The following is a 26,569-nucleotide window of genomic DNA, read 5'->3' on the forward strand; positions in this document are numbered from 1 at the left end:
AGGGGCTGTAATATAAAACCTTGTTGAACAAATATCTTCTTAAGGTAACCTTCTAATTTTTTATCCATTGGATCTGAGAAAGCACAACTATCCTCCACCGGGATAGTGGTACGCTTGGCTAAAGTAGAAACTGCTCCCTCCACCTTAGGGACCGTCTGCCATAAGTCTCGTGTGGTGGCGTCTATTGGGAACATTTTTCTAAATATCGGAGGAGGGGAAAAGGGCACACCGGGTCTATCCCACTCCTTGCTAATAATCTCTGTAAGCCTTTTAGGTATAGGAAAAACGTCAGTACACACCGGTACCGCATAGTATTTATCCAGCCTACATAATTTCTCTGGGATTGCAACCATGTCGCAATCATTCAGAGCCGCTAACACCTCCCCTAGCAATTCACGGAGGTTCTCAAGCTTAAATTTAAAATTTGAAATTTCCGAATCCGGTCTCCCCGGATCAGATCCGTCACCCACAGAATGAAGCTCTCCGTCCTCATGTTCTGCAAATTGTGACGCAGTATCGGACATGGCTCTCGTGTCATCGGCGCGCTTCTTTCATAACATTAGCCATATCATGCAAAGTGATTTGTAAGGGCCTTGATGTACTTGGCGCCACAATCTCACGCACCTCCTGAGCGGGAGGCGAAGGTACTGACACGTGAGGAGAGTTAGGCGGCATAACTTCCCCCTCGTTGTCTGGTGATAATTTCTTTACCAGTAAAGACTGACTTTTATTTAAAGTAACATCAATACAATTGGTACACATATTTCTATTGGGCTCCACATTGGCTTTTAAACATAAAAACTGTCACAGTTGAAATAACAATGAATTCAGTTATAGCCAACAATTATAACAGTAAATGTATGAATTTAGCAGATGATTGCACCCACTAGCAAACGGATGATTAACCCCTCAATACCCAAAAAAAAAAACGGATAATCAATTTAAGATTTAACGCTTTTATCACAGTCAAACACACTGTCACAGGTCTGCTGTGACTGATTACCTCCCTCAAAAATGAATTTTGAAGACCCCTGAGCTCTCTGGAGACGTCCTGGATCAAGGAGGAAGAAGCAGGAAGACTGTGCTAGAATTTTAACTGCGCAACAAGGCGCTAAAAAAGGCCCCTCCCACTCATATTACAACAGTGGGAGACCTGTTACAATGGTTTCTATGCAGAAATATACGTTAGCCATATGGAAAAAAATCATGCCCAAAAAGATTTATCACCAAAGTACCTCACAAAACGAATAACATGCCAGTAAACGTTTTAAAACAACTTTCCAGTGTTATGCAAAGTTATCACTAAGCCTGCTACCAGTCGCTTCTACTGCAGTTAAGGCTCATACATTTATTTCAGTATTAACAGTATTTTCTCAGTCAAATTCTAGTCCCTAGAAAATAACTCAACTGCGCATACATTTATCAGCCTGATACCAGTCGCTACTACTGCATTAAAGGCTGTACTTACATCATATGGGTAACAGCAGTGTTTTCTTAGTCAATTCCATTCCTAGAAAATATTACTGCACATACCTCTCCCCTTTTCTGAAGTTACCCCACTCCTCAGAATGTGTGAAAACAGCCAGTGGATCTTAGTTACGTCTGCTAAGATCATAGAAAACGCAGGCAGATTCTTCTTCTAAATACTGCCTGAGAGAAAAAAACAGCACACTCCGGTGCTATTTTAAAATAATAAACTTTTGATTGAAGAATAATTAGATAAAAAACTCCTATCTCCTCTCGCGACCTCCTTCTTTGTTGAGACTTGCAAGAGAATGACTGGGTATGACATGTGAGGGGAGGAGCTATATAGCAGCTCTGCTTGGGTGATCCTCTTGCAACTTCCTGTTGGGAAGGAGAATATATCCCATAAGTAATGGATGACCCGTGGACTGAACACACTTAACAAGAGAAAAACACAATTTTCAAAAACGGTACTGTGCCTTTAAGAGAAAAAAAAGGCATACACAAACTGCAAAACTGCTTAAATTTGCCTCAAATTTTCCGAAATTTTTACAGTACACCCACTAAGCTTTAGAAAGATTGCACCACAAGTAATTAAGCAATAAACCCCCAAATGAGAAAACCGGATTGACAAATGTCTAAAACCGGTAAAAAAAAACCCTGTCAGCGCCTACCTGCCCTTAGGGAACGATAATGGGGATAAAGCTTCGATTAGGCCCCAGAAGTGTACCAGGACCACTGGAGATGTTGCTTGCTGCTTGTCTGCATAAATTAAATGCGCAACTGAGGCGCAAAAATAGGCCCCGCCCATCTCACTCGATGTTGCTGGGGCCTACACAAAATCTATCAAACCTGTTTTGTAAGCCATGTGGGTTATAAAAACCCCTAAATAGAGACCCTCTCACCAAACTTTGCTATAGAGGGTGCGGCGAAACTGGGACATACGCCCACATGTGGTGGGACTGTAGACTAGTTAAGGAAGTTTGGAATCAGGCCTCCTCCCTAGTGAGTGAGATTCTCCAAAAAACAATAACGTTGACAATGGAGCAGGCTCTCCTCCACTTCCCGATTCCAGGAATCTCCAAACATAATAATAAGTTAGCAAGATGGATCTGTACTATTGTCAGACTGAGCATAGCCCAATTTTGGAAGGGAACCCCCCCTAGTTTTGATATGATCAAACAAAAGATGATATATCACTTTGATATGGCGAGCGCCACAGCAGAATATCTAGACGATAAAAAAACATTTCTTCAGCAATGGGAACCCTTCATACATTACTATGAAGCCTCGAGGAGGAGGGGGGGGGCAGGAATGGACTAGGCCAAGCAAAACTTATATAAAATAGGACCACAAAACATCTTAGGAGAGTGGAGACACATTTGTACCCATATGTCAAAGTGTTTTTCTTTGTAATGTATGTGATTTGTACCGAGCGACTTGAGAATGTTGGAACTTATGACCACTGTTTACTGTTTTTGTATTTGTAAAAATTTATGAATAAAAATATTTTCACCATAAAAACCCCTAAATAAGCCCATAAGAAATAAAAATGTTACTCCCAGCACCCACAAACGTTTGCCTAATATATCATATACAAACTGAGTGCCTAAGATTAGCCCTTTATGCAAGCTAGTAATGCCCCTTATAAACTAGGATAACTGCTTACCCTTCCCCTAATGGGGATACTGTAAGCCTTTCTGAGTTAACACAGTCTCTGCAGAAAAAATGACTGAACATACATCATTGCTGTATAGCAAGAAACCGTTCCTCACACTGAAGTTTTCCTGTACTCCTCAGCTTCTGTGGGAACAGCAGTGGACCTTAGTTACAAATGCTAAGATCATCATCCGCCAGGCAGAAATCTTCATCTATGTCCTGCCAGAGAGTAAATAGTACAACACCGGTACCATTTAAAAATAAACTCTTAACACCTCTTTCACTTTACCCTTCCTGCTTAGAGCCGGCAAAGAGAATGACTTGGGGGTGGAGTTAAGGGGGAGCTATATAGACAGCTCTGCTGTGGTGCTCTCTTTGCCTCTCCCTGTTAGGAAGGATAATATCCCACAAGTAAGGATGAATCCGTGGACTCGGTACATCTTGCAAAAGAAATGAACTTCTAAGAAGGACAAGGACCAGAGATCAATTCCACATAGAAAAGGCGATCGCGAGAAAGAACCCAGGTCTACCCTCAGATCCCTGATACACCATATGACTTATGGTGCTTCAAGGAAGCCACAAGCTCCCCACTGTACCATAGTCTAGCAGACACAACCGCTAAACTAGTCAAACACAGGTAAGAAACCTTTATAAAACCGAAGAAAATTCGGAGCCCGCAGACAGGATAGAAAAAATGAATTAACCTATTGGAGACAAAAGGCTATCTTCTGAAAACAACACAGCCACCTCTGAGCTCCAGTTTCAAGGCAGCAAAGCTGACCCTAAGCCATCATGGGAGACCATCCCACAGAGTATGCCGAAAAATATCGACAACAACCCTCGTCTAGGAAAAAATCCAGACCTTAGAACATCCAACACCAGCAGCATATGAAACCAGTGGAGGGATGAAACACTGTGAATCCCCCACCGAAGGCAGGAAACCAGGTTAGAAAGTTGCCACAGCAGGATTCAGACTCCAAACCTTCAGCTACTTAGGCAGGTTAGATACCACTTAGACCTGCATCAACTGGAAGTACACGGTCAAGACTGAACAGAGCAGTCAGATCCCCGACCCCCACTCAGAGGTAACGGACCAAGTCCCAAAGGATTGGCAACGTCAGAATACAAAGGAAACAAAAAACCACACCTCAGAAGAAAAAGGAGGGGCCTAAAAAGGAACAAGCCCATGGAAGTACAACTCTGACCATTATTTAAATCTTGCTTGCCACCACAAAGCCATGACAGAAATACAACGTGCTTGGGTTCCAGAACCCCTACACAGCTCCCTTCCTAAGAAGGACCACTCCCAGTGTCCCAGTACCAGAATCCAGCCCCATGACCTCTTGCACGTAAAGAAGGGAAGAACCCCTCGGGAGAAGAGAAGGACCTTTGGGGCGACAAATACTGTATTCTGAAACCTCCCTGAAGATGAGCAATGCAAAGGATCTGCTTCCCCAGCCATAGGCATGGAGAAAAGATGAGAAAACGGTGAAAACCAATTGATAAGAGAACATTCGGTCATACCGATAGCTCCGTTGAAACAAACAACCACGAGCCCACATAAAGGTGCACCACTATAAGATCCCGCCTGAGAGACAGCAAAACTAACCCTCAGGCAGTTACCAAATCTCCCCTGAAGGGACAATGGATGTTCCAAAACCTAAAGGTTTGAAGGCGAACCACCCAGGACTGATCAAGATCCGGACTCCAATAAGAGAGACATGACCAAAAGCCAGATCCTGAGAACCATCAAGGTACGCACTGCCCAGGGTGCACTCCTCCGTATGAGGTCCCAAGTCCCAATGTCCCTGGACATTGGATGCTCGAAATAGATTCAGACCAAAGAGCCTAGAAAGACAACTAAACAGGCCTAAGAAGAGGGCAACCAGCACCCGGAAGAGCGTCTGAAACCAGGACCCTCTGCTTGCAAACCCAAAGAGCTAGATCTCTTAGAGAGTCAAAGAGGCATACCCCCCCTAAAGACCACGGGTTTACACGGAACAGGCTCCAACAAGAACTTGGGATGAGAAGGCGATAAAATCACCAAGACCCCTACAGAATCAGTCTTCCAGAAAATCCTGTACCTTACAGGAAAAACAGTGGGAGCTTCACAACTCCTGGCAGATAAGTCGACGAGAAGAATGCCGGGGAAAAACAGGGAATAACCCCAAACCCCTGCACTCCCAATAGAAGAACGTCCAATCTAAAAAATTAAAAAAAAAGTAATAAGGATCTACCTTCAGATACAGATGACCCTGCCCACCCAAGAAGGGAAACAAGTAGTCCCAGCGACCTACGAGAGGTACCTGCGACTAGGCCACAAAAAACAGACATCCAGAAGATACCAAGAGCGAAAATGAAAATAGTCATCTATCTGGTACCCCCGACGCCCAGAGGTCATCCAAATCCATGGGAATGGAGAACTTCGGTTCCAAGGCCAACAGGCCTCTCCCGATGAGTCTCAGGACCAATGCAGTCCCTCCGTCTTCTAGTAATGGAGGCAACAAGAAAAACGAACACTTATCAAAAAAAACAATCCAGCACCCGACAGGATAACCAGCGCACCGGCACCACGTGAGTGATGTGAACCGTAAGGAACAGCAGCTAGCGCCCGACCAGTACCCGCCTGATACGAGAGCACTCCGAAACTGTCCAAGGTCCAAGAAAAAAAATCGAAGCCCCCGAAGAGACCGATAAACTATAAACATAACTACGTCATTACATAGTACTGCGCAACTTCCGAGGAAGTGCCCACACGACAACAAAATCGCAAGTATCAGTTCCAGAGAAGAAACGTTCCCAAAATGGAAAATCATAACATGAGCTTCGTAAAACAAATTAAACACATCCTAATCGGATCAAAGAAAATAAAGGCAACACCCATGGGTGAAAGCCCAAGGAGAATGGGTACGCTAACAGGACCAGCCGATCAGAGGCCCCATTCTCCCAAGCTCAGAACTGGAACAGATACTTAAAAAAAACGAGAAAAAAAAACCCAGGGACGTCAAGGAGATTGGCTTCATCCCCATACGTCTAACCTAGTTTGCCTTCCAGCACAGAAGACTGAGGATCCCTCGGCCCAGTAGGATCGGAATCCTCCAGCACCGCCAAAACATGCCTTAGTAGAACATGAAGACGTGCCAGTCTATAACGTAAGGCAAAATGTTCCCCCGCCGGATCAATGGACAGCCCCCGGCCCCGAGGGAGGGGCCCCTGAAGCTTTAGAGGCTATCGCTTCCCCAGAAGGTCGAACAGACTCAGGCGATCTCACGCTCGACAGACCCTGGTTAACAGAACACGGACAGTATCTTCTCTTGGGAGATAAAAATGCGCCAGCACCATAGATATGGCCATGCGGAACCATGCTGTAACCTCTGGAGGAAACAGGCCGCTTCTGAAGAAGGAGTAACGGCCATAGGGACACCTGCTTGCATAGCAAAAGAAGGTTCTGGGGCATGCGCCTCACGGGACATGGAATCCTCAGGGGCAGAAGGCTCAACGCACTCTACATTTCCTTATTCGGGGTAAGAGAGTACTCTAGAATGGCAATCAGAACATAACTCATGGGCATGGATAACCCGGGCCATTTCATACGCCTCACAAGACGTGTACTCTGAGTCGGAGATGTCCGTCTGCAAAAAAACAGAATTTATGTTTACCTGATAAATTACTTTCTCCAACGGTGTGTCCGGTCCACGGCGTCATCCTTACTTGTGGGATATTCTCCTCCCCAACAGGAAATGGCAAAGAGCCCAGCAAAGCTGGTCACATGATCCCTCCTAGGCTCCGCCTACCCCAGTCATTCGACCGACGTTAAGGAGGAATATTTGCATAGGAGAAACCATATGAAACCGTGGTGACTGTAGTTAAAGAAAATAAATTATCAGACCTGATTAAAAAACCAGGGCGGGCCGTGGACCGGACACACCGTTGGAGAAAGTAATTTATCAGGTAAACATAAATTCTGTTTTCTCCAACATAGGTGTGTCCGGTCCACGGCGTCATCCTTACTTGTGGGAACCAATACCAAAGCTTTAGGACACGGATGAAGGGAGGGAGCAAATCAGGTCACCTAGATGGAAGGCACCACGGCTTGCAAAACCTTTCTCCCAAAAATAGCCTCAGAAGAAGCAAAAGTATCAAACTTGTAAAATTTGGTAAAAGTGTGCAGTGAAGACCAAGTCGCTGCCCTACATATCTGATCAACAGAAGCCTCGTTCTTGAAGGCCCATGTGGAAGCCACAGCCCTAGTGGAATGAGCTGTGATTCTTTCGGGAGGCTGCCGTCCGGCAGTCTCGTAAGCCAATCTGATGATGCTTTTAATCCAAAAAGAGAGAGAGGTAGAAGTTGCTTTTTGACCTCTCCTTTTACCGGAATAAACAACAAACAAGGAAGATGTTTGTCTAAAATCCTTTGTAGCATCTAAATAGAATTTTAGAGCGCGAACAACATCCAAATTGTGCAACAAACGTTCCTTCTTCGAAACTGGTTTCGGACACAGAGAAGGTACGATAATCTCCTGGTTAATGTTTTTGTTAGAAACAACTTTTGGAAGAAAACCAGGTTTAGTACGTAAAACCACCTTATCTGCATGGAACACCAGATAAGGAGGAGAACACTGCAGAGCAGATAATTCTGAAACTCTTCTAGCAGAAGAAATTGCAACCAAAAACAAAACTTTCCAAGATAATAACTTAATATCAACGGAATGTAAGGGTTCAAACGGAACCCCCTGAAGAACTGAAAGAACTAAGTTGAGACTCCAAGGAGGAGTCAAAGGTTTGTAAACAGGCTTGATTCTAACCAGAGCCTGAACAAAGGCTTGAACATCTGGCACAGCTGCCAGCTTTTTATGAAGTAACACAGACAAGGCAGAAATCTGTCCCTTCAGGGAACTTGCAGATAATCCTTTTTCCAATCCTTCTTGAAGGAAGGATAGAATCTTAGGAATCTTAACCTTGTCCCAAGGGAATCCTTTAGATTCACACCAACAGATATATTTTTTCCAAATTTTGTGGTAAATCTTTCTAGTTACAGGCTTTCTGGCCTGAACAAGAGTATCGATAACAGAATCTGAGAACCCTCGCTTCGATAAGATCAAACGTTCAATCTCCAAGCAGTCAGCTGGAGTGAGACCAGATTCGGATGTTCGAACGGACCTTGAACAAGAAGGTCTCGTCTCAAAGGTAGCTTCCATGGTGGAGCCGATGACATATTCACCAGATCTGCATACCAAGTCCTGCGTGGCCACGCAGGAGCTATCAAGATCACCGACGCCCTTTCCTGATTGATCCTGGCTACCAGCCTGGGGATGAGAGGAAACGGCGGGAATACATAAGCTAGTTTGAAGGTCCAAGGTGCTACTAGTGCATCCACTAGAGCCGCCTTGGGATCCCTGGATCTGGACCCGTAGCAAGGAACTTTGAAGTTCTGACGAGAGGCCATCAGATCCATGTCTGCAATGCCCCACAGTTGAGTGACTTGGGCAAAGATTTCCGGATGGAGTTCCCACTCCCCCGGATGCAATGTCTGACGACTCAGAAAATCCGCTTCCCAATTTTCCACTCCTGGGATGTGGATAGCAGACAGGTGGCAGGAGTGAGACTCCGCCCATAGAATGATTTTGGTCACTTCTTCCATCGCCAGGGAACTCCTTGTTCCCCCCTGATGGTTGATGTACGCAACAGTTGTCATGTTGTCTGATTGAAACCGTATGAACTTGGCCCTCGCTAGCTGAGGCCAAGCCTTGAGAGCATTGAATATCGCTCTCAGTTCCAGAATATTTATCGGTAGAAGAGATTCTTCCCGAGACCCTGAGCTTTCAGGGATCCCCAGACCGCGCCCCAGCCCATCAGACTGGCGTCGGTCGTGACAATGACCCACTCTGGTCTGCGGAAGGTCATCCCTTGTGACAGGTTGTCCAGGGACAGCCACCAACGGAGTGAGTCTCTGGTCCTCTGATTTACTTGTATCCTCGGAGACAAGTTTGTATAGTCCCCATTCCACTGACTGAGCATGCACAGTTGTAATGGTCTTAGATGAATGCGCGCAAAAGGAACTATGTCCATTGCCGCTACCATCAAACCTATCACTTCCATGCACTGCGCTATGGAAGGAAGAGGAACGGAATGAAGTATCCGACAAGAGTCTAGAAGTTTTGTTTTTCTGGCCTCTGTCAGAAAAATCCTCATTTCTAAGGAGTCTATTATTGTCCCCAAGAAGGGAACCCTTGTTGACGGAGATAGAGAACTCTTTTCCACGTTCACTTTCCATCCGTGAGATCTGAGAAAGGCCAGGACAATGTCCGTGTGAGCCTTTGCTTGAGGAAGGGACGACGCTTGAATCAGAATGTCGTCCAAGTAAGGTACTACAGCAATGCCCCTTGGTCTTAGCACAGCTAGAAGGGACCCTAGTACCTTTGTGAAAATCCTTGGAGCAGTGGCTAATCCGAAAGGAAGCGCCACGAACTGGTAATGCTTGTCCAGGAATGCGAACCTTAGGAACCGATGATGTTCCTTGTGGATAGGAATATGTAGATACGCATCCTTTAAATCCACCGTGGTCATGAATTGACCTTCCTGGATGGAAGGAAGAATTGTTCGAATGGTTTCCATTTTGAACGATGGAACCTTGAGAAACTTGTTTAAGATCTTGAGATCTAAGATTGGTCTGAACGTTCCCTCTTTTTTGGGAACTATGAACAGATTGGAGTAGAACCCCATCCCTTGTTCTCCTACTGGAACAGGATGAATCACTCCCATTTTTAACAGGTCTTCTACACAACGTAAGAATGCCTGTCTTTTTATGTGGTCTGAAGACAACTGAGACCTGTGGAACCTCCCCCTTGGGGGAAGCCCCTTGAATTCCAGAAGATAACCTTGGGAGACTATTTCTAGCGCCCAAGGATCCAGAACATCTCTTGCCCAAGCCCGAGCGAAGAGAGAGAGTCTGCCCCCCACCAGATCCGGTCCCGGATCGGGGGCCAACATTTCATGCTGTCTTGGTAGCAGTGGCAGGTTTCTTGGCCTGCTTTCCCTTGTTCCAGCCTTGCATTGGTCTCCAAGCTGGCTTGGCTTGAGAAGTATTACCCTCTTGCTTAGAGGACGTAGCACTTTGGGCTGGTCCGTTTCTACGAAAGGGACGAAAATTAGGTTTATTTTTGGCCTTGAAAGGCCGATCCTGAGGAAGGGCATGGCCCTTACCCCCAGTGATATCAGAGATAATCTCTTTCAAGTCAGGGCCAAACAGCGTTTTCCCCTTGAAAGGAATGTTAAGTAGCTTGTTCTTGGAAGACGCATCAGCTGACCAAGATTTCAACCAAAGCGCTCTGCGCGCCACAATAGCAAACCCAGAATTCTTAGCCGCTAACCTAGCCAATTGCAAAGTGGCGTCTAGGGTGAAAGAATTAGCCAATTTGAGAGCATTGATTCTGTCCATAATCTCCTCATAAAGAGGAGAATCACTATCGACCGCCTTTACCAGCTCATCGAACCAGAAACACGCGGCTGTAGCGACAGGGACAATGCATGAAATTGGTTGTAGAAGGTAACCCTGCTGAACAAACATCTTTTTAAGTAAACCTTCTAATTTTTTATCCATAGGATCTTTGAAAGCACAACTATCTTCTATGGGTATAGTGGTGCGTTTGTTTAAAGTGGAAACCGCTCCCTCGACCTTGGGGACTGTCTGCCATAAGTCCTTTCTGGGGTCGACCATAGGAAACAATTTTTTAAATATGGGGGGAGGGACGAAAGGAATACCGGGCCTTTCCCATTCTTTATTTACAATGTCCGCCACCCGCTTGGGTATAGGAAAAGCTTCTGGGAGCCCCGGGACCTCTAGGAACTTGTCCATTTTACATAGTTTCTCTGGGATGACCAACTTGTCACAATCATCCAGAGTGGATAATACCTCCTTAAGCAGAATGCGGAGATGTTCCAACTTAAATTTAAACGTAATCACATCAGGTTCAGCTTGTTGAGAAATGTTCCCTGAATCAGTAATTTCTCCCTCAGACAAAACCTCCCTGGCCCCATCAGACTGGTTTAGGGGCCCTTCAGAACCATTATTATCAGCGTCGTCATGCTCTTCAGTATCTAAAACAGAGCAGTCGCGCTTACGCTGATAAGTGTGCATTTTGGCTAAAATGTTTTTGACAGAATTATCCATTACAGCCGTTAATTGTTGCATAGTAAGGAGTATTGGCGCGCTAGATGTACTAGGGGCCTCCTGAGTGGGCAAGACTCGTGTAGACGAAGGAGGGAATGATGCAGTACCATGCTTACTCCCCTCACTTGAGGAATCATCTTGGGCATCATTGTCATTGTCACATAAATCACATTTATTTAAATGAGAAGGAACTCTGGCTTCCCCACATTCAGAACACAGTCTATCTGGTAGTTCAGACATGTTAAACAGGCATAAACTTGATAACAAAGTACAAAAAACGTTTTAAAATAAAACCGTTACTGTCACTTTAAATTTAAAACTGAACACACTTTATTACTGCAATTGCGAAAAAATATGAAGGAATTGTTCAAAATTCACCAAAATTTCACCACAGTGTCTTAAAGCCTTAAAAGTATTGCACCCCAAATTTGGAAGCTTTAACCCTTAAAATAACGGAACCGGAGCCGTTCTTAACTTTAACCCCTTTACAGTCCCTGGTGTCTGCTTTGCTGAGACCCAACCAAGCCCAAAGGGGAATACGATACCAAATGACGCCTTCAGAAAGTCTTTTCTATGTATCAGAGCTCCTCACACATGCGACTGCATGTCATGCCTCTCAAAAACAAGTGCGCAACACCGGCGCGAAAATGAGGCTCTGCCTATGATTTGGGAAAGCCCCTAAAGAGAAAGGTGTCTAAAAAAGTGCCTGCCGGTATAAACTTATCAAAATACCCAGATTAAATGATTCCTCAAGGCTAAATATGTGTTAATAATGAATCGATTTAGCCCAGAAAAAGTCTACAGTCTTAATAAGCCCTTGTGAAGCCCTTATTTACAATCTTAATAAACATGGCTTACCGGATCCCATAGGGAAAATGACAGCTTCCAGCATTACATCGTCTTGTTAGAATGTGTCATACCTCAAGCAGCAAGAGACTGCTCACTGTTCCCCCAACTGAAGTTAATTCCTCTCAACAGTCCTGTGTGGAACAGCCATGGATTTTAGTAACGGTTGCTAAAATCATTTTCCTCATACAAACAGAAATCTTCATCTCTTTTCTGTTTCTGAGTAAATAGTACATACCAGCACTATTTTAAAATAACAAACTCTTGATTGAATAATAAAAACTACAGTTAAACACTAAAAAACTCTAAGCCATCTCCGTGGAGATGTTGCCTGTACAACGGCAAAGAGAATGACTGGGGTAGGCGGAGCCTAGGAGGGATCATGTGACCAGCTTTGCCATTTCCTGTTGGGGAGGAGAATATCCCACAAGTAAGGATGACGCCGTGGACCGGACACACCTATGTTGGAGAAATCAGAATCCTCCATAACTTGGAGATTGCAAATATGGACTAAAGCTAAACGGCACCTTACACCCCCAATGGCTGGGGCACTCACCACCTCCTGTGAACCAGACAACTAAAGAGCAGACTCTCTCCGTCGCCAGTCAGAGTATGGAAATGGAAATAAGTGACTACACCTGGTCACGAAGTGCACCGTGTAAGTCAGAAAAAAAATGCACGCCAGTCCAAAAAGACTGCGCAGTCTGATAAAGCCGTTATGTTTCTGAATAGCCATGAGCCCAAGCACCACTACACATTAGCAGACAGAATCGCATAACAAACATGATTAAAGTACCCCATGTTCAATAACCCCCCACAGGAGATATTAACCCTTGATTCCATTTTAAGATAAAGGAGTCCCACTGGGACCCTAACTTCTTTCGTTAACATTACATTCATATATCAAAATAAAATGAAAGATCTTACCGGAATCTATGCTGTGGAGCAGGAACATGGACCTTCAAATGTGACAGATAGTAGCATTACTTCTGATATGTACTTGAGTGAATAAAGGCAGTTTAGTGAAACTCATCAACGCTGATTGCCAGGAGCTGTTAACATGAGTCGGGATGGTTTCGCAGAGACGACACTCCCTGCATCTCTGGACTCTAACTTTCACCCATGCTCTCACTGAGAGGCTGACAGGATTACTTAAAACTCCAGTCCCATCTCGAAGGGTACTATTCGATTATTAAAAATATTTGTTAGTCAGCAAGTATATATTAAACTCGCAAACCATCATATGCTGTTACAAAAGAAAGTGGAAGAATACAGAGATATTCAAGTGCATACACAATAGTGAAGATGAGCTAATACTTACCACAGGAGACTGTGAGACTGCACCAACATGGAAATTCATCAAGCACAAGCTCTTAAGGAAATCCCGTCCTAAGAAGAGAAAAATAAAATCTATTATGGGATGCATACAATATTAATATGCATACAATATCACACCACCTAACATTTTTTTTTAGACTTATACTTCTGCAGCAAACACTAATCAAAACTCTTATGTTACAGGTCTGGCTAACTTTAGATTTTTCTATCCAATCGGTATAGCAGGATTTTTATACCCCTAATTTTAATAAACCTTAAAGGGACAATCAAGTCAAAAAAAAAAAAAAAAAACCTTTCATGATTCAGATAGGGCATGCCATTTTAAACAACTTTCCAATTTACTTTTATCACCAATTTTGCTTTGTTCTCTTGGTATTCTTAGTTGAAAGCTAAACCTAGGAGGTTCATATGCTAACTTCTTAGACCTTGAAGGCCGCCTCTAATCTAAATGCATTTTGATAGTTTTTCACCTCTAGAGGGCAGTAGTTCATTTTTTTCATATCGATAACATTGAGCTCATGCTCGTGAATTTACCATGGAGACAGCTCTGATTGGCTAAAATGCAAGTCTGTCAAAAGAACTGAAATAAGTGGGCAGTCTGCTGTGGCTTAGATACAAGCAATTCAAAAAGAAGGCGAGGCAGGACAAAAAGGGCTTAAAAGTTAAAACGTAGCTTTTATTGCCTTCACCGTGGATAAAAGAAAAATAGCAGAAAAATAAAAAGCAGTAATGTCAGAGTGAGCTTGGACAGCAGCAGTCTAACATGTTTCGGCTCCTGACTTACTCAGACTGTGCTGTCTCAAGCTCACAGCAATCGCTTCCATTCCCTTATTCAAGGGTATACTTGAATAGAGGCCGACTACATCAACCGTCATCCATGAATAATCCCTCTTCCATACAACCTTTTCCAGCATAACCAAAAGATGCTTGGTATCCTTTAAAAAGGAAGAAAATTTTAACCAAAGGCTGAAGAATACTTTCCATCCACCTTCCCAAAGGCTCCAACAAAGACCCAATACCAGAAACAATTGGGCGACCTTGTATATTCTCAAAGGATTTGTGTTTTTTGGGAAGGTGGTGGAAAATAGGAGTTTTGGGATACTTCACGGTCAAAAAAGCTCTAGTATCAACATCAATGATACTCAAATCACAGCCATCATCCAGAATCTGTTCTAAACTTCTTTTAAAGGAGAGGGTAGGCTCAAAACTCAATTTCTGATATACATCCCGGTCTCCCAGTTGCCTAAGAGCCTCCTGTATATAATCTTGTTTGCGGAGGACAACTACGTTCCCTCCCTTGTCGCTTTTGCGAATCACAATATCATCCCTCAATTTCAATTTCTCTAAAGCCTCTTGCTCTGTACGACAAATTATATTGTCTACTACCTTTACCTGATATAGAATCATTCAATTTAATGAGTTCAGATTCCACTCTCCTATGGAAGGCTTCTAAATAAACTCCCCTCTTTCTAGTGGGGTAGAAGTCTGATACTGGCTTAAACTTTGCCACAACCATTTCTTCATTACCAGATTCCATCTCCAAGCTTAAAAGTGACAGATAATCAATAGCATCATCAAAAAATACATCAGCCCTCACAGAATTAAACTCTTTGACTTCTGTGTTTAGAACATCAGAACCCATATCTTGATCTTTAAAGCATTTTCTCAAAGTCAGATTTCTGACAAATTTATTTAAATCGAGTATAGTTTCAAAGAGATTAAAATCTGTGGATGGAACAAAGCCCAAACCATATTTGAGAACTCTCTCTTCTTCAGCATCTAGCGTAACGTGAGAGATTTAAGATAGTTAGATCTTGTACTTGTTTGTGTTATTTTGCTGTTGTGTCTGTGTTCTCAGCATGTATTTGTTTGGTCCTACGTTGGCCCCCCTCTTGTGTGGCCTCCTCCCCCTCTTGGGTTTTGTTGGCCCTTCTGAAAAATTATTATTTGGTAGCTAAAGTTTTGTACTTAATTGTTAACTACTTTGTAAAGGAAATGTATGTTTGTGCACACTTTTCTTGTTCAGCATTGTAACAGTTAATTATGTTGGCTGTTAGCAATCTATGTCAGAGTGATTGATTTAAGCAGGCTGTGAGCTTGAGACAGCACAGTCTATGAGTAAGGCAGGAGCCGAAACATGTTAGACTGCTGCTGTCCAAGCTCACTCTGACATTACTGCTTTTTATTTTGCTGTTATTTTTCTTTTATCCATGGTGAAAGCAATAAAAGCTACGTTTTAACTTTTAAGCCCTTTTTGTCCTGCCTCACCTTCTTTTTGTATTGTTTGCTATTTACCAGACTACCAGTAAGTCTGTATGGCGGTTTGCAGGACACGCTGAAGCTGTGTCTTGAATTTTTGCCTTTCTTTGTGCTTACTTCGTTGTCAAGACAACGAGAGGAGGAGCTTTGTGGTAGGAGACTGACCGGGACCGGACTGGGAGCCGCAGCTAAGTGTATGCAGAAGGCTTGTCACGAATGAAGGTATTGTGTCTCTTGAACAGAACTTGTGATGGTACTTATGCTATACTACTCCTCTTGTGAATTTAATAGCTGACTGTGCGCTGGGTGAGGGAGCCTCCTATTGTGTATATATTGCTTAGATACAAGGTAATTACAGAGGTAAAACGTGTATAATTATAACTGTGTTGGTCATGCATAACTGGGGAATTGGTAATTAAGGGATTCTCTATCTTTTAAAACAACAAAAATTATGGTGTTGACTGTCCCTTTAACAATTAGGCCCAACATTAACATATGCACTAGTGGTGCAGGAAATTAATTTCTGTACATTACAGTGCAAATGATAATCACCTGTCCTACTAGGCACAGGGAAGGTTCTGACAAGAGGGGGCTGTTTCGAGATCTTATGTCCCCATAAAACCCTATTTTACAAACAGGGCCGTCTCATTACAATGAGGAATTCTGTGTTTATGTAATTTTCATGGACATGACCTAATGCATTTACTGTATAAGGGAACAAACTATACCCCACACATGCCAAACTCCACAAATGAAAGATAAGATTTATCGAAAGGCAGAAAGCACGGCTAACAGGTGCAAATAAGAACTCTCACCCATATAGCAAGGGTCCTAAGGAAATTAAATTGGAAACTATAAATTCTGTTTTCTTTCATACCTTTTTTTTTACATTTAAAAGCATAAATTATGGTTACCTGATAATTTCATTTCCATCAAGGGGAGGAGAGTCCACGGCTTCATTCATTACTATTGGGAATTAACAACCTGGCCACCAGGAGGAGGCAAAGACACCCCAGCCAAAGGCTTAAATACCTCCCCTACTTACCTCATCCCCCAGTCATTCTGCCGAGGGAACCAGGAACACTAGGAGAAATATTAGGGTATAAATGGTGCCAGAAGATGAATAGATTTAGGTCTGCCCATCAGAGATACGGGCGGGAGCCGTGGACTCACCTCCCCTTGATGGAAATGAAATTATCAGGTAAGCATAATTTATGTTTTTCATCTAAAGGGGAGGAGAGTCCACTGCTTCATTCATTACTATTGGGAACATATACCCAAGCTTTAGAGGACACTGAATGAAACCGGAAGGGTAAAAGGCGGACCCTATTCTGAGGGCACCACAGCCTGCAAAACCTCTCTCCCAAAAACAGCTTCCACAGAAACAAAAACGTCAAATTTGTAAAACTTTGTAAAGTGTGTAAGGAGGACCAGGTAGCCGCCTTACAAATCTGCTCCATAGAGGCATCATTCTTGAAGCCTCAAAACGAAGCCACAGCTCAAGTTGAATGAGCCGTGATCCTCTGAGGAGGCTTATGTCCCGCTGTCTCATAAGCCAAGCGAATCAAGCACCTCAACCAAAAAGACAAAGTAGCAGAGGCCCTCTGCCCCTTGCGCTTCCCAGAATACACCACAAAAAGAGATGTAGACTGTCTGAAATCCTTTGTAGCCTGAAGATAAAACTTCAAGGCGCGAACCTCTCCTTTGAAGAAGGGGGGTTAGGACACAAAGGAGGAACAACTATGTCCTGATTGATGTTACGGGTAGACACCACCTTGGGGAGAAACCCCAACGCAGTGCGAAGTATAGCCTTATCCGCATGAAACTCCAGATAAGGAGGATCACTTAGCAAGGCAGCTACGTGCCGATGCAATAGCCAACAGGAAGAGAAACTTTCAGGGCAGAATCTTAATGTCTATGGAATGCATAGGTTCAAACGGAACCCTCTGCAAAACCTTAAGGACTAAGTTTAAGCTCCAAGGCGGAGCCGACTGTCTAAAGACAGGCCTGATTCTAGACAGAGTCTGAACAAAATATTGGCTGTCAGGGAGCTCAGTGCGTCTCCTATGCAACAAGACTGATAAAGCCAAAATCTGTCCCTTTAAAGGAACTAGTGGCAAGACCTTTCTCCAAACCATCTAAGAGAAAGGACAGAATCCTGGCTACCTTCACCTTATGCCAAGGATATCCACGCTTCTCACACCAGGACAAGTAAGTCCTCCACACCTTATGGTAGATGAGACGAGTGACTGGCTTACTTGCCTGAATTAGAGTATCAAGCACATTTTTAGAAAAGCCTCTCTTGGCTAAGACTAGGTGTTCAATCTCCACGCAGTCAGCCTCAGAGAATCTAGATTTCGATGTTGAAAGGGGCCCTGTGACAGTAGATCCCTGAGACAGGGTAACCTCCACGGTGGAGAGGATGACATCCCCACTAGATCCGCAAACCACGTCCTCCGCGGCCACGAAGGAGCAATCAGAATGGCCGAGGCTCGCTCCTGTTTGATGCGTGCCACTACACTAGGTAGAAGTGCTAACGGTGGAAAAATGTATGCTAGGCTGAGACCCCAAGGAACCGCTAAGGCATCTATCAGCACTGTCTGGGGATCCCTGGACCTCGACCCATATCGAGGTAGCTTGCAATCGAGTCTGGGCGCCATGAGATCTATCTCCGGCATTCCCTATCTGAGACAAATCTCTGCAAACACCTCGGGGTGAAGAGACCATTCCCCAGGATGGAAGGATTGTCTGCTGAGAAAGTCTGCTTCCCAGTTGTCCACACTTGGAATGTGAATCACTGAAAGCAAGCAGTCGTAGGACTCTGCCCACTCCAGAATCAGAGACACCTCCCTCATCGCAAGGAAGCTCCTCGTACCCCCCTGATGGTTGATGTAGGCCACCGAGGTAATGTTGTCGGTCTGGAGTCTGATGAAACTGATCGACCTCAGAGAAGGTCATGCTGTCAGAGCATTGTAAATTGCTCGTAGTTCACAATCTCCCAGGACGGTCTCAGGAAGGATGTCCCCATGGACAGCTGCTCTGGACGAATCCACCAAGAGAGGAAGTTCCGAGTCTGAGTATCCATGGATATCAGCTGTGATAGATCTGAATGATCGCTGTTCCACTGTCTCAACATGCACAATTGAAGAGGTCTGAGATGGAACCTGGCGAATGGGATGACATCTATGCTTGAAACCATGAGACCCATCACCTCCATACATTAAGCCACCGATGGGCTTGAGGAGGACTGAAGGGCAAGACAGGTGGACACAAGCTTCCTGCATCCCTGATCTGTGAGTAATATCTTCATGGACATAGAGTCTATTATCGTGCCCAGGAACTCCACCCTGTTGCTGGGAACCAGGGAACTCTTTCCGGAGTTGATTTTCCAACCGTAAGATTTGAGCAAAAGAAGAAGAGCCCTCGAATGATCCTCTGCGAGGCTGAGCAACAGTGGCTGAGCAACGGTGCCTGAACAAGGATGTCGTCCAGGTACGGAGCCACCACAATGCCCTTGAATTTAGCCACTGCAAGTAGCACCCCCAGAACCTTCATGCAGACTCTTGGGGCCGTCGCTAGACTAAACGGAAGAGCCACAAACTGGACGTGTTGGTCCAGAAATGCAAATCTTAGAAACTTGAAGTGGTCCCTGTGAATTGGCACATGAAGTTAAGCGTCCTTCAAGTCTACAGTTGTCATGAAATGTCCCTCTTGAACTAGGGGCAGACTAGATCTGATCGTTTCCATTTTGAACAATGGAACACTCAGAAACCAGTTTAAACACTCTAGGTCCAGAATCGGGTGGAAAGTGCCCCCCCTCCTTTGGAACCACAAAAAGTTTGGAATAGTACCCTAAACCCCTTTCTGCTAGGGGTACTGGTACAATAACCCAGAGAGAAGCGAGATCCCTCACACACTCTAGAAAGTCCTCTCTCTTCTCTGGTCTTGAAGACAGGTTTGACAGAAAGAATCTGCCCTCGGGCAGACGGAATTGACGAAAGGCAAAAAATGACTGGGGGATGAGGGAAGTGAGGGAGTTATTTAAGCCTTTGGCTGTGGTGTATTTGCCTCCTCCTGGTGGCCAGGTTCTTAATTCCCAATAGTAATGAATGAAGCTGTGGACTCTCCTCCCCTTTAGATGGAAAATGGTTTGGATACATTTCTGGCTAGAAACAAAATTCATGGATATGATTGCTTGTGTTAAATGGGTCACCTTTTAATGGGATCAATTTAAGCTCAATTGGAGCTTTTTTGTAAGTATATTAGATATGTATAGGTTGAACTCGATGGACTTTTTTTCAACCTCATCTACTATGTTACTATGTATGATGAGAGTCCATAGGTGTCCATAACACGTGGGATAAAATACCAAAGCTGAAAGTCCATGTTAAAGATATATTAAACCCAATTTTAAGCAACTTTCTAATTTACTCCTATTATAAATTTTTCTTCATTCTCTTGGTATCCTTCTTTGAAAATGCAGTAATGTAAGTTTATGAGTCAGCCTATTTTTGGTTCAGCACCCTAGGGGTGGCTACTTTTTGTAGTGCTAAAGTGGAAATAGCTTGGTCAATTTTTTTTTCTGTAAGTGGATATATTCTTTTGAACCTGTGCAGAAGGTGCATAAGGAATTCCTGGCTTCTTTCACTGTTTGGCTATATATTCTGTAACCAAATCCAGCAATTCAAAGGCCTTAGCCACTTTGGAGCGGAGCTTTAAAGATCTGGTTCAACTTATTTACAGGCTTGAATCCTTAGGATTCGGTTCTTATAGTTCTAAGATATTCAAATCCTCCTGAAGCAGGAAACTGATATGGTCCATTTTAAAATCTACACGTGGAATCAGTCTCAGACTCAGTTGCTGGTTCAGAGTCCTCAGAGGAGATTCCACCCTAAGAGCCGCCAGAAAAAAAAAGACTCAGCCAAATCGCTTTGTAAGCTAAGTGGTAACTGAGCATGGGGTACAGAACCCTGCGTATTGCAGGTGGTGTGAGGTAAATTACACGATTTTCACTTTTTGCTTACTTGGTTTGGGGATGGCTGCTAAAAGCTCCATCATAGACTTTTGAAGATTTGTTTTAAACTCTGGAGAAAAAAATCAGTAGAATCCCCCTTAGCCGCATAAATAGGCATGGGCACTAAATGTCTGCTAGGTGCCATACTGATAGGATTATGGGTTGTGAACGGGAGATGTAGGACACAATTGGTAGACAACTGGTTAATTTGGTGAACAGGGATATCTGACTACAAAGGAGAGAGAGGCAGGCACTACACAGAAACCAAGTTCAGTTAAAATCCAAGCAAATCTTTATTTCATATTAAAAGGTTGACAGACATGGCAGGGGAAATTATGGACAGACAGTCTGACATGCTTAATGCCCCCTAGTGGCGCTTACTCAGACTTAAGTCTATGTCTTTACCAACTCCAAGTTAACTGCTTCAGTGTCCTATAAAAAAAACTTATTCTGTCTCTATGTTGGTGAGCTATGTTTTTAAACTAAGTTTTTTTTATATGGCATTGAAGCAGTTAACTTTTTTCTATTTCTGCCTATAAAAGGAGTGGGTAGAGACAGACAGTCTATAAGCACATCAGACTATCTGTCCATTTCCCCTGCCATGTCTGTAAACCTTTTAATATGGAATAAAGATTTGCTTGGATTTTAACTGAACTTGGTTTGGTGTAGTGCCTGCCACTCTCTCCATTGTGTTCCTATTGATGCAGATTGATCCACCGCTTTGGCTACGGCACTCCGGGTAACAAAGGATACCGTGTTTTCCTTTGGGTTTTACTTCGTTTATCGACTAGCACGCCGCGAGCTGCGGTTGCTCTTGCTCCTCAGGGATATTTGACTGCAGTATGTTCCTGGTCTGCAGTATGTTCCCTGGGGGTCTCTTCCAATGGGTCTGTCATATTAGATGGGGGTACAGGCATGACTCCAAAATGATAAGCAAAACTGAGTGTAGATGGGAATAAAGATATAAAATAGCAAGTGTAATCATCTATGGCACAAAAACAGCCTATATGTACACCTAAGAGGAATATTGCAAGTCAGAAAAGCACAAATTAAATATTTCAAACACCCACCCCCCTCAGCAGCTCCTATGAGGGTACTCACCCACCGACTGGGCAAAGATAATGTGAAAACTGATCCCAGATAACTAGAAATGCCTGTACACTGTCCATGTGAAACTGCTACAGGTGAGGAAAAAGAGAAAAACGCCAAATAGGGGTGGAGCTTACGTCTGGAGCAATGTACAGGCAAGAGGCCTGTGAGTAAAAAAACACTTGAAACAGTAAAAAAAATATTATAATAAACGCACCTTTTGGTTCCTCTTCTGCCGCGCACCCTAATCGCCTACATAATGAGCTGAACCTTTAAACGGGACCGTCAACACCAGAATTTTTGTCATTTAAAAAGAAAGATAAACCCTTTATTATTAATTCCCCAGTTTTGCATAACCAACACTGTTATAGAAATACACGTTTTAACCTCTGTGATTGCCTTGTATCAATGCCTCTGCAACTGCCCCCTTATTTTAGTTCTTTTGACAGACTTGCATTTTAGCCAAAAGGGTGCTCACTCCAGGGTAACTTCACGTGCATGAGCTAAATGTTATCTATATTAAACACATGAACTAATGCCCTCTAGTGGTCAAAATGTATTCAGATTAGAGGCAGTCTTCGAAGGTCTAAGAAATTAGCATATGAACCTCCTAGAATTAGTTTTCAACTAAGAATACCAAGAGGACAAAGCAAAATTGGCGATAAAAGTAAATTGGAAAGTTGTTCAAAATTACATTCCCTATTTAAATCATGAAAGTATTTTTGGACTTAACTGTCCCTTTAACTGCACAAGACGGGTAGTAGTTTTCGTAAAGATACAATATTGAATTTCTTTTTGTAGAAAATGAAAAAGATCTAAGCCAAAAATGTTATGTGAGCTGCCAAGGGGTATAAGGGCAATGACATAAGAGGGATTCTGAGCCTCAATTCCCCAAATTCTGAAATTAAACGCATAGGTAAATTGAGCCACCGAAGGCAGGAGTGGATTGAAGTAGACAGCAGGCAGCTTGAAGCTTCTCCATGCATTGATCTGTGAGATACGCATGCTGATAGAATCTATGATGATCCCCAGAAAGTTCACTCTTGTGTAAAGGGATTTTTTCCAGATTTAATATCCAGCCATGCGTCCGAAGATACCAGGAGTAACCTCTGTGTGAAATGTCGCTAAATGCAAAGATGGCAAGTGAACCAAGTTGTCATCCAAGTATGGCGCCACAGCAATCCCCTGTAGTCTGACTACAGCAAGGAGGGCCCCTAGATCTTTTGCAAAGATTCTGGGAGCCATAGCTAAACCAAATGAAGAGCTACGAACTGGTAATGTTTTTTGGGAACGATGAATAAGTTTGAGTTAAACGCTTCTCCCCTCTTTGCCTGAGGTATGGGGACAACTACTCCCATAGACACCAAACCATCTACACAGCATCAGAAGGCTGTTCTTTTTTCTGGCTTCCCTGAGATCCTTGAACTTGCCCTTTGGAGGGCGAGATCGTAAACCTATTTCGTATAGAGATAGGATGACCAGAACCCAAGGGTCCTGTATGGACTGAGCCCAAACTTCCTGAAAGAGATATAATCTGCCCCCTACTTGACCTGAGCCCAGGTTGGGGGCTGACCCTTCATGATGACTTGTTGTCTGGGGTCGATTTCTTTGGCTGTTTGTTCTTGATCCACACCGGGTTTCGCTTCCAGGTACTCCTGGGCGTTTCAGACTTGGTAGTAGAAGCACTCCTCTGTTTTGTTCTGATTAAAGAAGCGAAAACGTCCCATAGGACATCCCTTAATTCTAGATTTCTTATCCTGAGAAGGAAAGGCACCTTTACTGCCAGTGACAGTAGACATGATGGAAACCAGACCCGACCCAAAAAAGGATTTTCCCTTAAAGGCCAAAGATAGTAATGAAGACTTTGAAACCATGTCTGCTGACCAAGACTTTAGCAAGAGAGCTCTCCTGGCAAGAACATCGAATCCAAAGTTCTTAGCATTGAGATGGATGATTTGAATAATGTCGTCACAAATTAAAGAATTAGCCATTATCATGGCCTGAATGTGGTCTTGCATACCCTCCAAAGGAGATTCAAGCAAAATCAGTTCAGATAAGGCATCACACCAAAAGGTGGCAGCCCCTGCCACCGCAATACCTACAGCAGGTTGGAAAAGCAAGCCTCCCTGGAGAAAGCCCTTTCTCAGATATCCATCTAGCTTCCTATCCATAGAGTCCTTGAAGGATGTGTTATCCTTCAGAGGGATAGTAGTGTGTTTAGCCAGGGTGGAAATGGCACCGTCTGCCTTAGGGACAGTATCCCACATTTCAAAATGGCTATCCGGAACAGGAAACATTCTCTTAAAGCTTGGAGAAGGAGGAGGAGAAAAAGGAAGACTAGGTTTTTCCCCACTTCTTGGTTATAATGTCTGCCACCAATAACGGTACTGGGAACATTTTAGGGGTTTTCAATTTAGGCTTAAAACACCATATCCAATTTATGTACCTGATTTTCCTCTGAGGGTTTAGACTCAGGCATGCCCAGAGTGCTTAAAACCTCCTTAAGCAAGTATCTTAGGTGTTCAATTTTAAATATAAAATTGATCTCATCAGAATCCCTATTCGAATCTCCAGAGGAATTAGAGGATGAACGCTCTCCTTTAGAACTAGCAAAAGAATAATCAACTTCAGAAAGTTGCATATGGCTAACAGCTGCAGCTCCCACCAAACTGCTGGTTCTAGATTCAGAGGAACTGTATTTAACTTTCCTCTTAGTTTCACCTGTAACTGGCAGCCAAAACCAAAGATTGTAACTGAGCTGCAAAATCATGAGGAAAAGAGGATTGAGTTTCATATGCTAAGCGGATAATGCTTTTCAACCAAAAAGATAGGGAAGTGGCAGAAGCCTTCTGCCCTCTGCGCTTCCCAGAATACACAACAAACAATGCCGAAGTCTGTCTAAAATCCTTTGTAGCCTGAAGATAGAATTTCAAAGCCCGAACCACATCCAAATTATGAAGTAATCATTCCTTTGAAGAGGAAGGATTAGGACACAAGGAAGGAACCTCGATCTACTGATTAATGTTGCGATCAGACACAACCTTAGGGAGAAACTCCAACCCAGTGCGAAGAACAGCATGAAATACTAGAGCCTGAACAAAAGACTGAATATCAGGAAGCTCAGCGAGCCTTTTGTGCAATAGCACAGAAAGCCGAAATCTGTCCCTTTAAAGGGACACTGAACCCAAATTTTTTCTTTCGTGATTCAGATAGAGCATGCAATTTTAAACAACTTTCTAATTTACTCCTATTAATTTTTCCTTCGTTCTCTTGCTATCTTTATTTGAAAAAAAAAGGCATCTAGGCTTTTTTTTTATGGTTCAGTACTCTGGACAGCACTTTATTGGTGAATTAAGTTTTCCACCAATCAGCAAGAACAACCCAGGTTGTTCACCAAAAATGGGCCGGCATCTAAACTTACATTCTTGCATTTCAAATAAAGATACCAAGAGAATGAAGAAAATTTGATAATAGGAGTAAATTAGACAGTTGCTTAAAATCTCATGCTCTATCTGAATCAAGATAGAAAACATTTGGGCTCAGTGTCCCTTTAAGGAACTAGCAGAAAGACCCTTCTGCAAACCATCTTGAAAAAAAGGAAAGAATCTTGGACACCTTGAATTTATGCCATGGGAATCCATGTTCTTCACACCAGAATAAGTAGGTCCTCCACACCTTATACCGGATAGATGCGGCGGGTGACCGGCTTTCTAGCTTGAATGAGAGTATCAATCAATCTCTCAGAAAACCCTCTCTCTTGGCTAAGACAAAGCGTTCAATCTCCATGCTGTCAGGTAACCTCCATGGAGGAGATGACGACCACCCCACCAGGTTTGCATGCACAGCTGAAGAGGTCTGAGGTGGAACCTGGCAAACTGAATGATATCTATGCTGGACGCCATGAGCCCAATCACCTCCATACACCAGGCCACAGATGGCCTTAAGGGAGGTCAATACAATTGGAAGTAATCTTGCAACGTCTCTGGTCTGTAAGGAATATCTTCATGGATATGGAATCTATAATCATGCCCAGGAATTCCACTCTGGTACTGGGAACCAGAGAACTCTTTTCTAAGTTTATCTTCCATCCATGAGATTGAAGAAGTAGTAAGAGAGCCCTCGAGTGGTCTTCTGCCAGCCGGCAGGACGAAGCCTGGACCGGGATGTAGTCCAAATAAGGCGCTACTGCAATACCTCTGGATCTCGCCACCGCAAGCAGATTCCCCAGAACCTTCGTAAAAACACTTGGAGCAGTAGCCAGGCCAAAAGGAAGAGCTACAAACTTGAAGTGCTGGTCCAGAAAAGTGAATCTTATGAACTTGAAGTGATCCTTGTGTATTGGCACATGAAGGTAAGCATCCTTCAAGTCTATCAAAGTCATGATCTGTCCCTCTTGAACTAAGGGCAGAATCAACCTTATTGTCGCCATCTTGAACGATAGTACTGACAGAAACTTGTTTAAGCACTTTAGGTCTAGGATCGGGCGAAACGTACCCTTCTTTGGGACCACAAAAACTTAATTTATGTAAGAACTTGCCTGATAAATTCATTTCTTTCATATTAGCAAGAGTCCATGAGCTAGTGACGTATGGGATATACATTCCTACCAGGAGGGGCAAAGTTTCCCAAACCTCAAAATGCCTACAAATACACCCCTCACCACACCCACAAATCAGTTTAACGAATAGCCAAGAAGTGGGGTGATAAGAAAAAAGTGCGAAAGCATATAAA

General features: G+C 43.5%; 1 protein-coding gene across 1 annotated transcript in view; it reads right to left on the bottom strand.

Annotated features, from left to right (window-relative positions):
• The window catches only part of TTLL4 (tubulin tyrosine ligase like 4), a 388,835-nt gene that overhangs the window by 21,352 nt on the left and 340,914 nt on the right, over positions 1 to 26,569 (bottom strand). The window contains exon 17 of the mRNA XM_053712432.1: positions 13,460 to 13,527. Coding sequence (XP_053568407.1) covers positions 13,460 to 13,527 — 68 coding nt within the window. The remainder of the gene's footprint in view (positions 1 to 13,459; positions 13,528 to 26,569) is intronic.

This window comes from Bombina bombina, chromosome 1 (assembly GCF_027579735.1).
Source record: "Bombina bombina isolate aBomBom1 chromosome 1, aBomBom1.pri, whole genome shotgun sequence".
Classification (NCBI taxonomy): domain Eukaryota; kingdom Metazoa; phylum Chordata; class Amphibia; order Anura; family Bombinatoridae; genus Bombina; species Bombina bombina.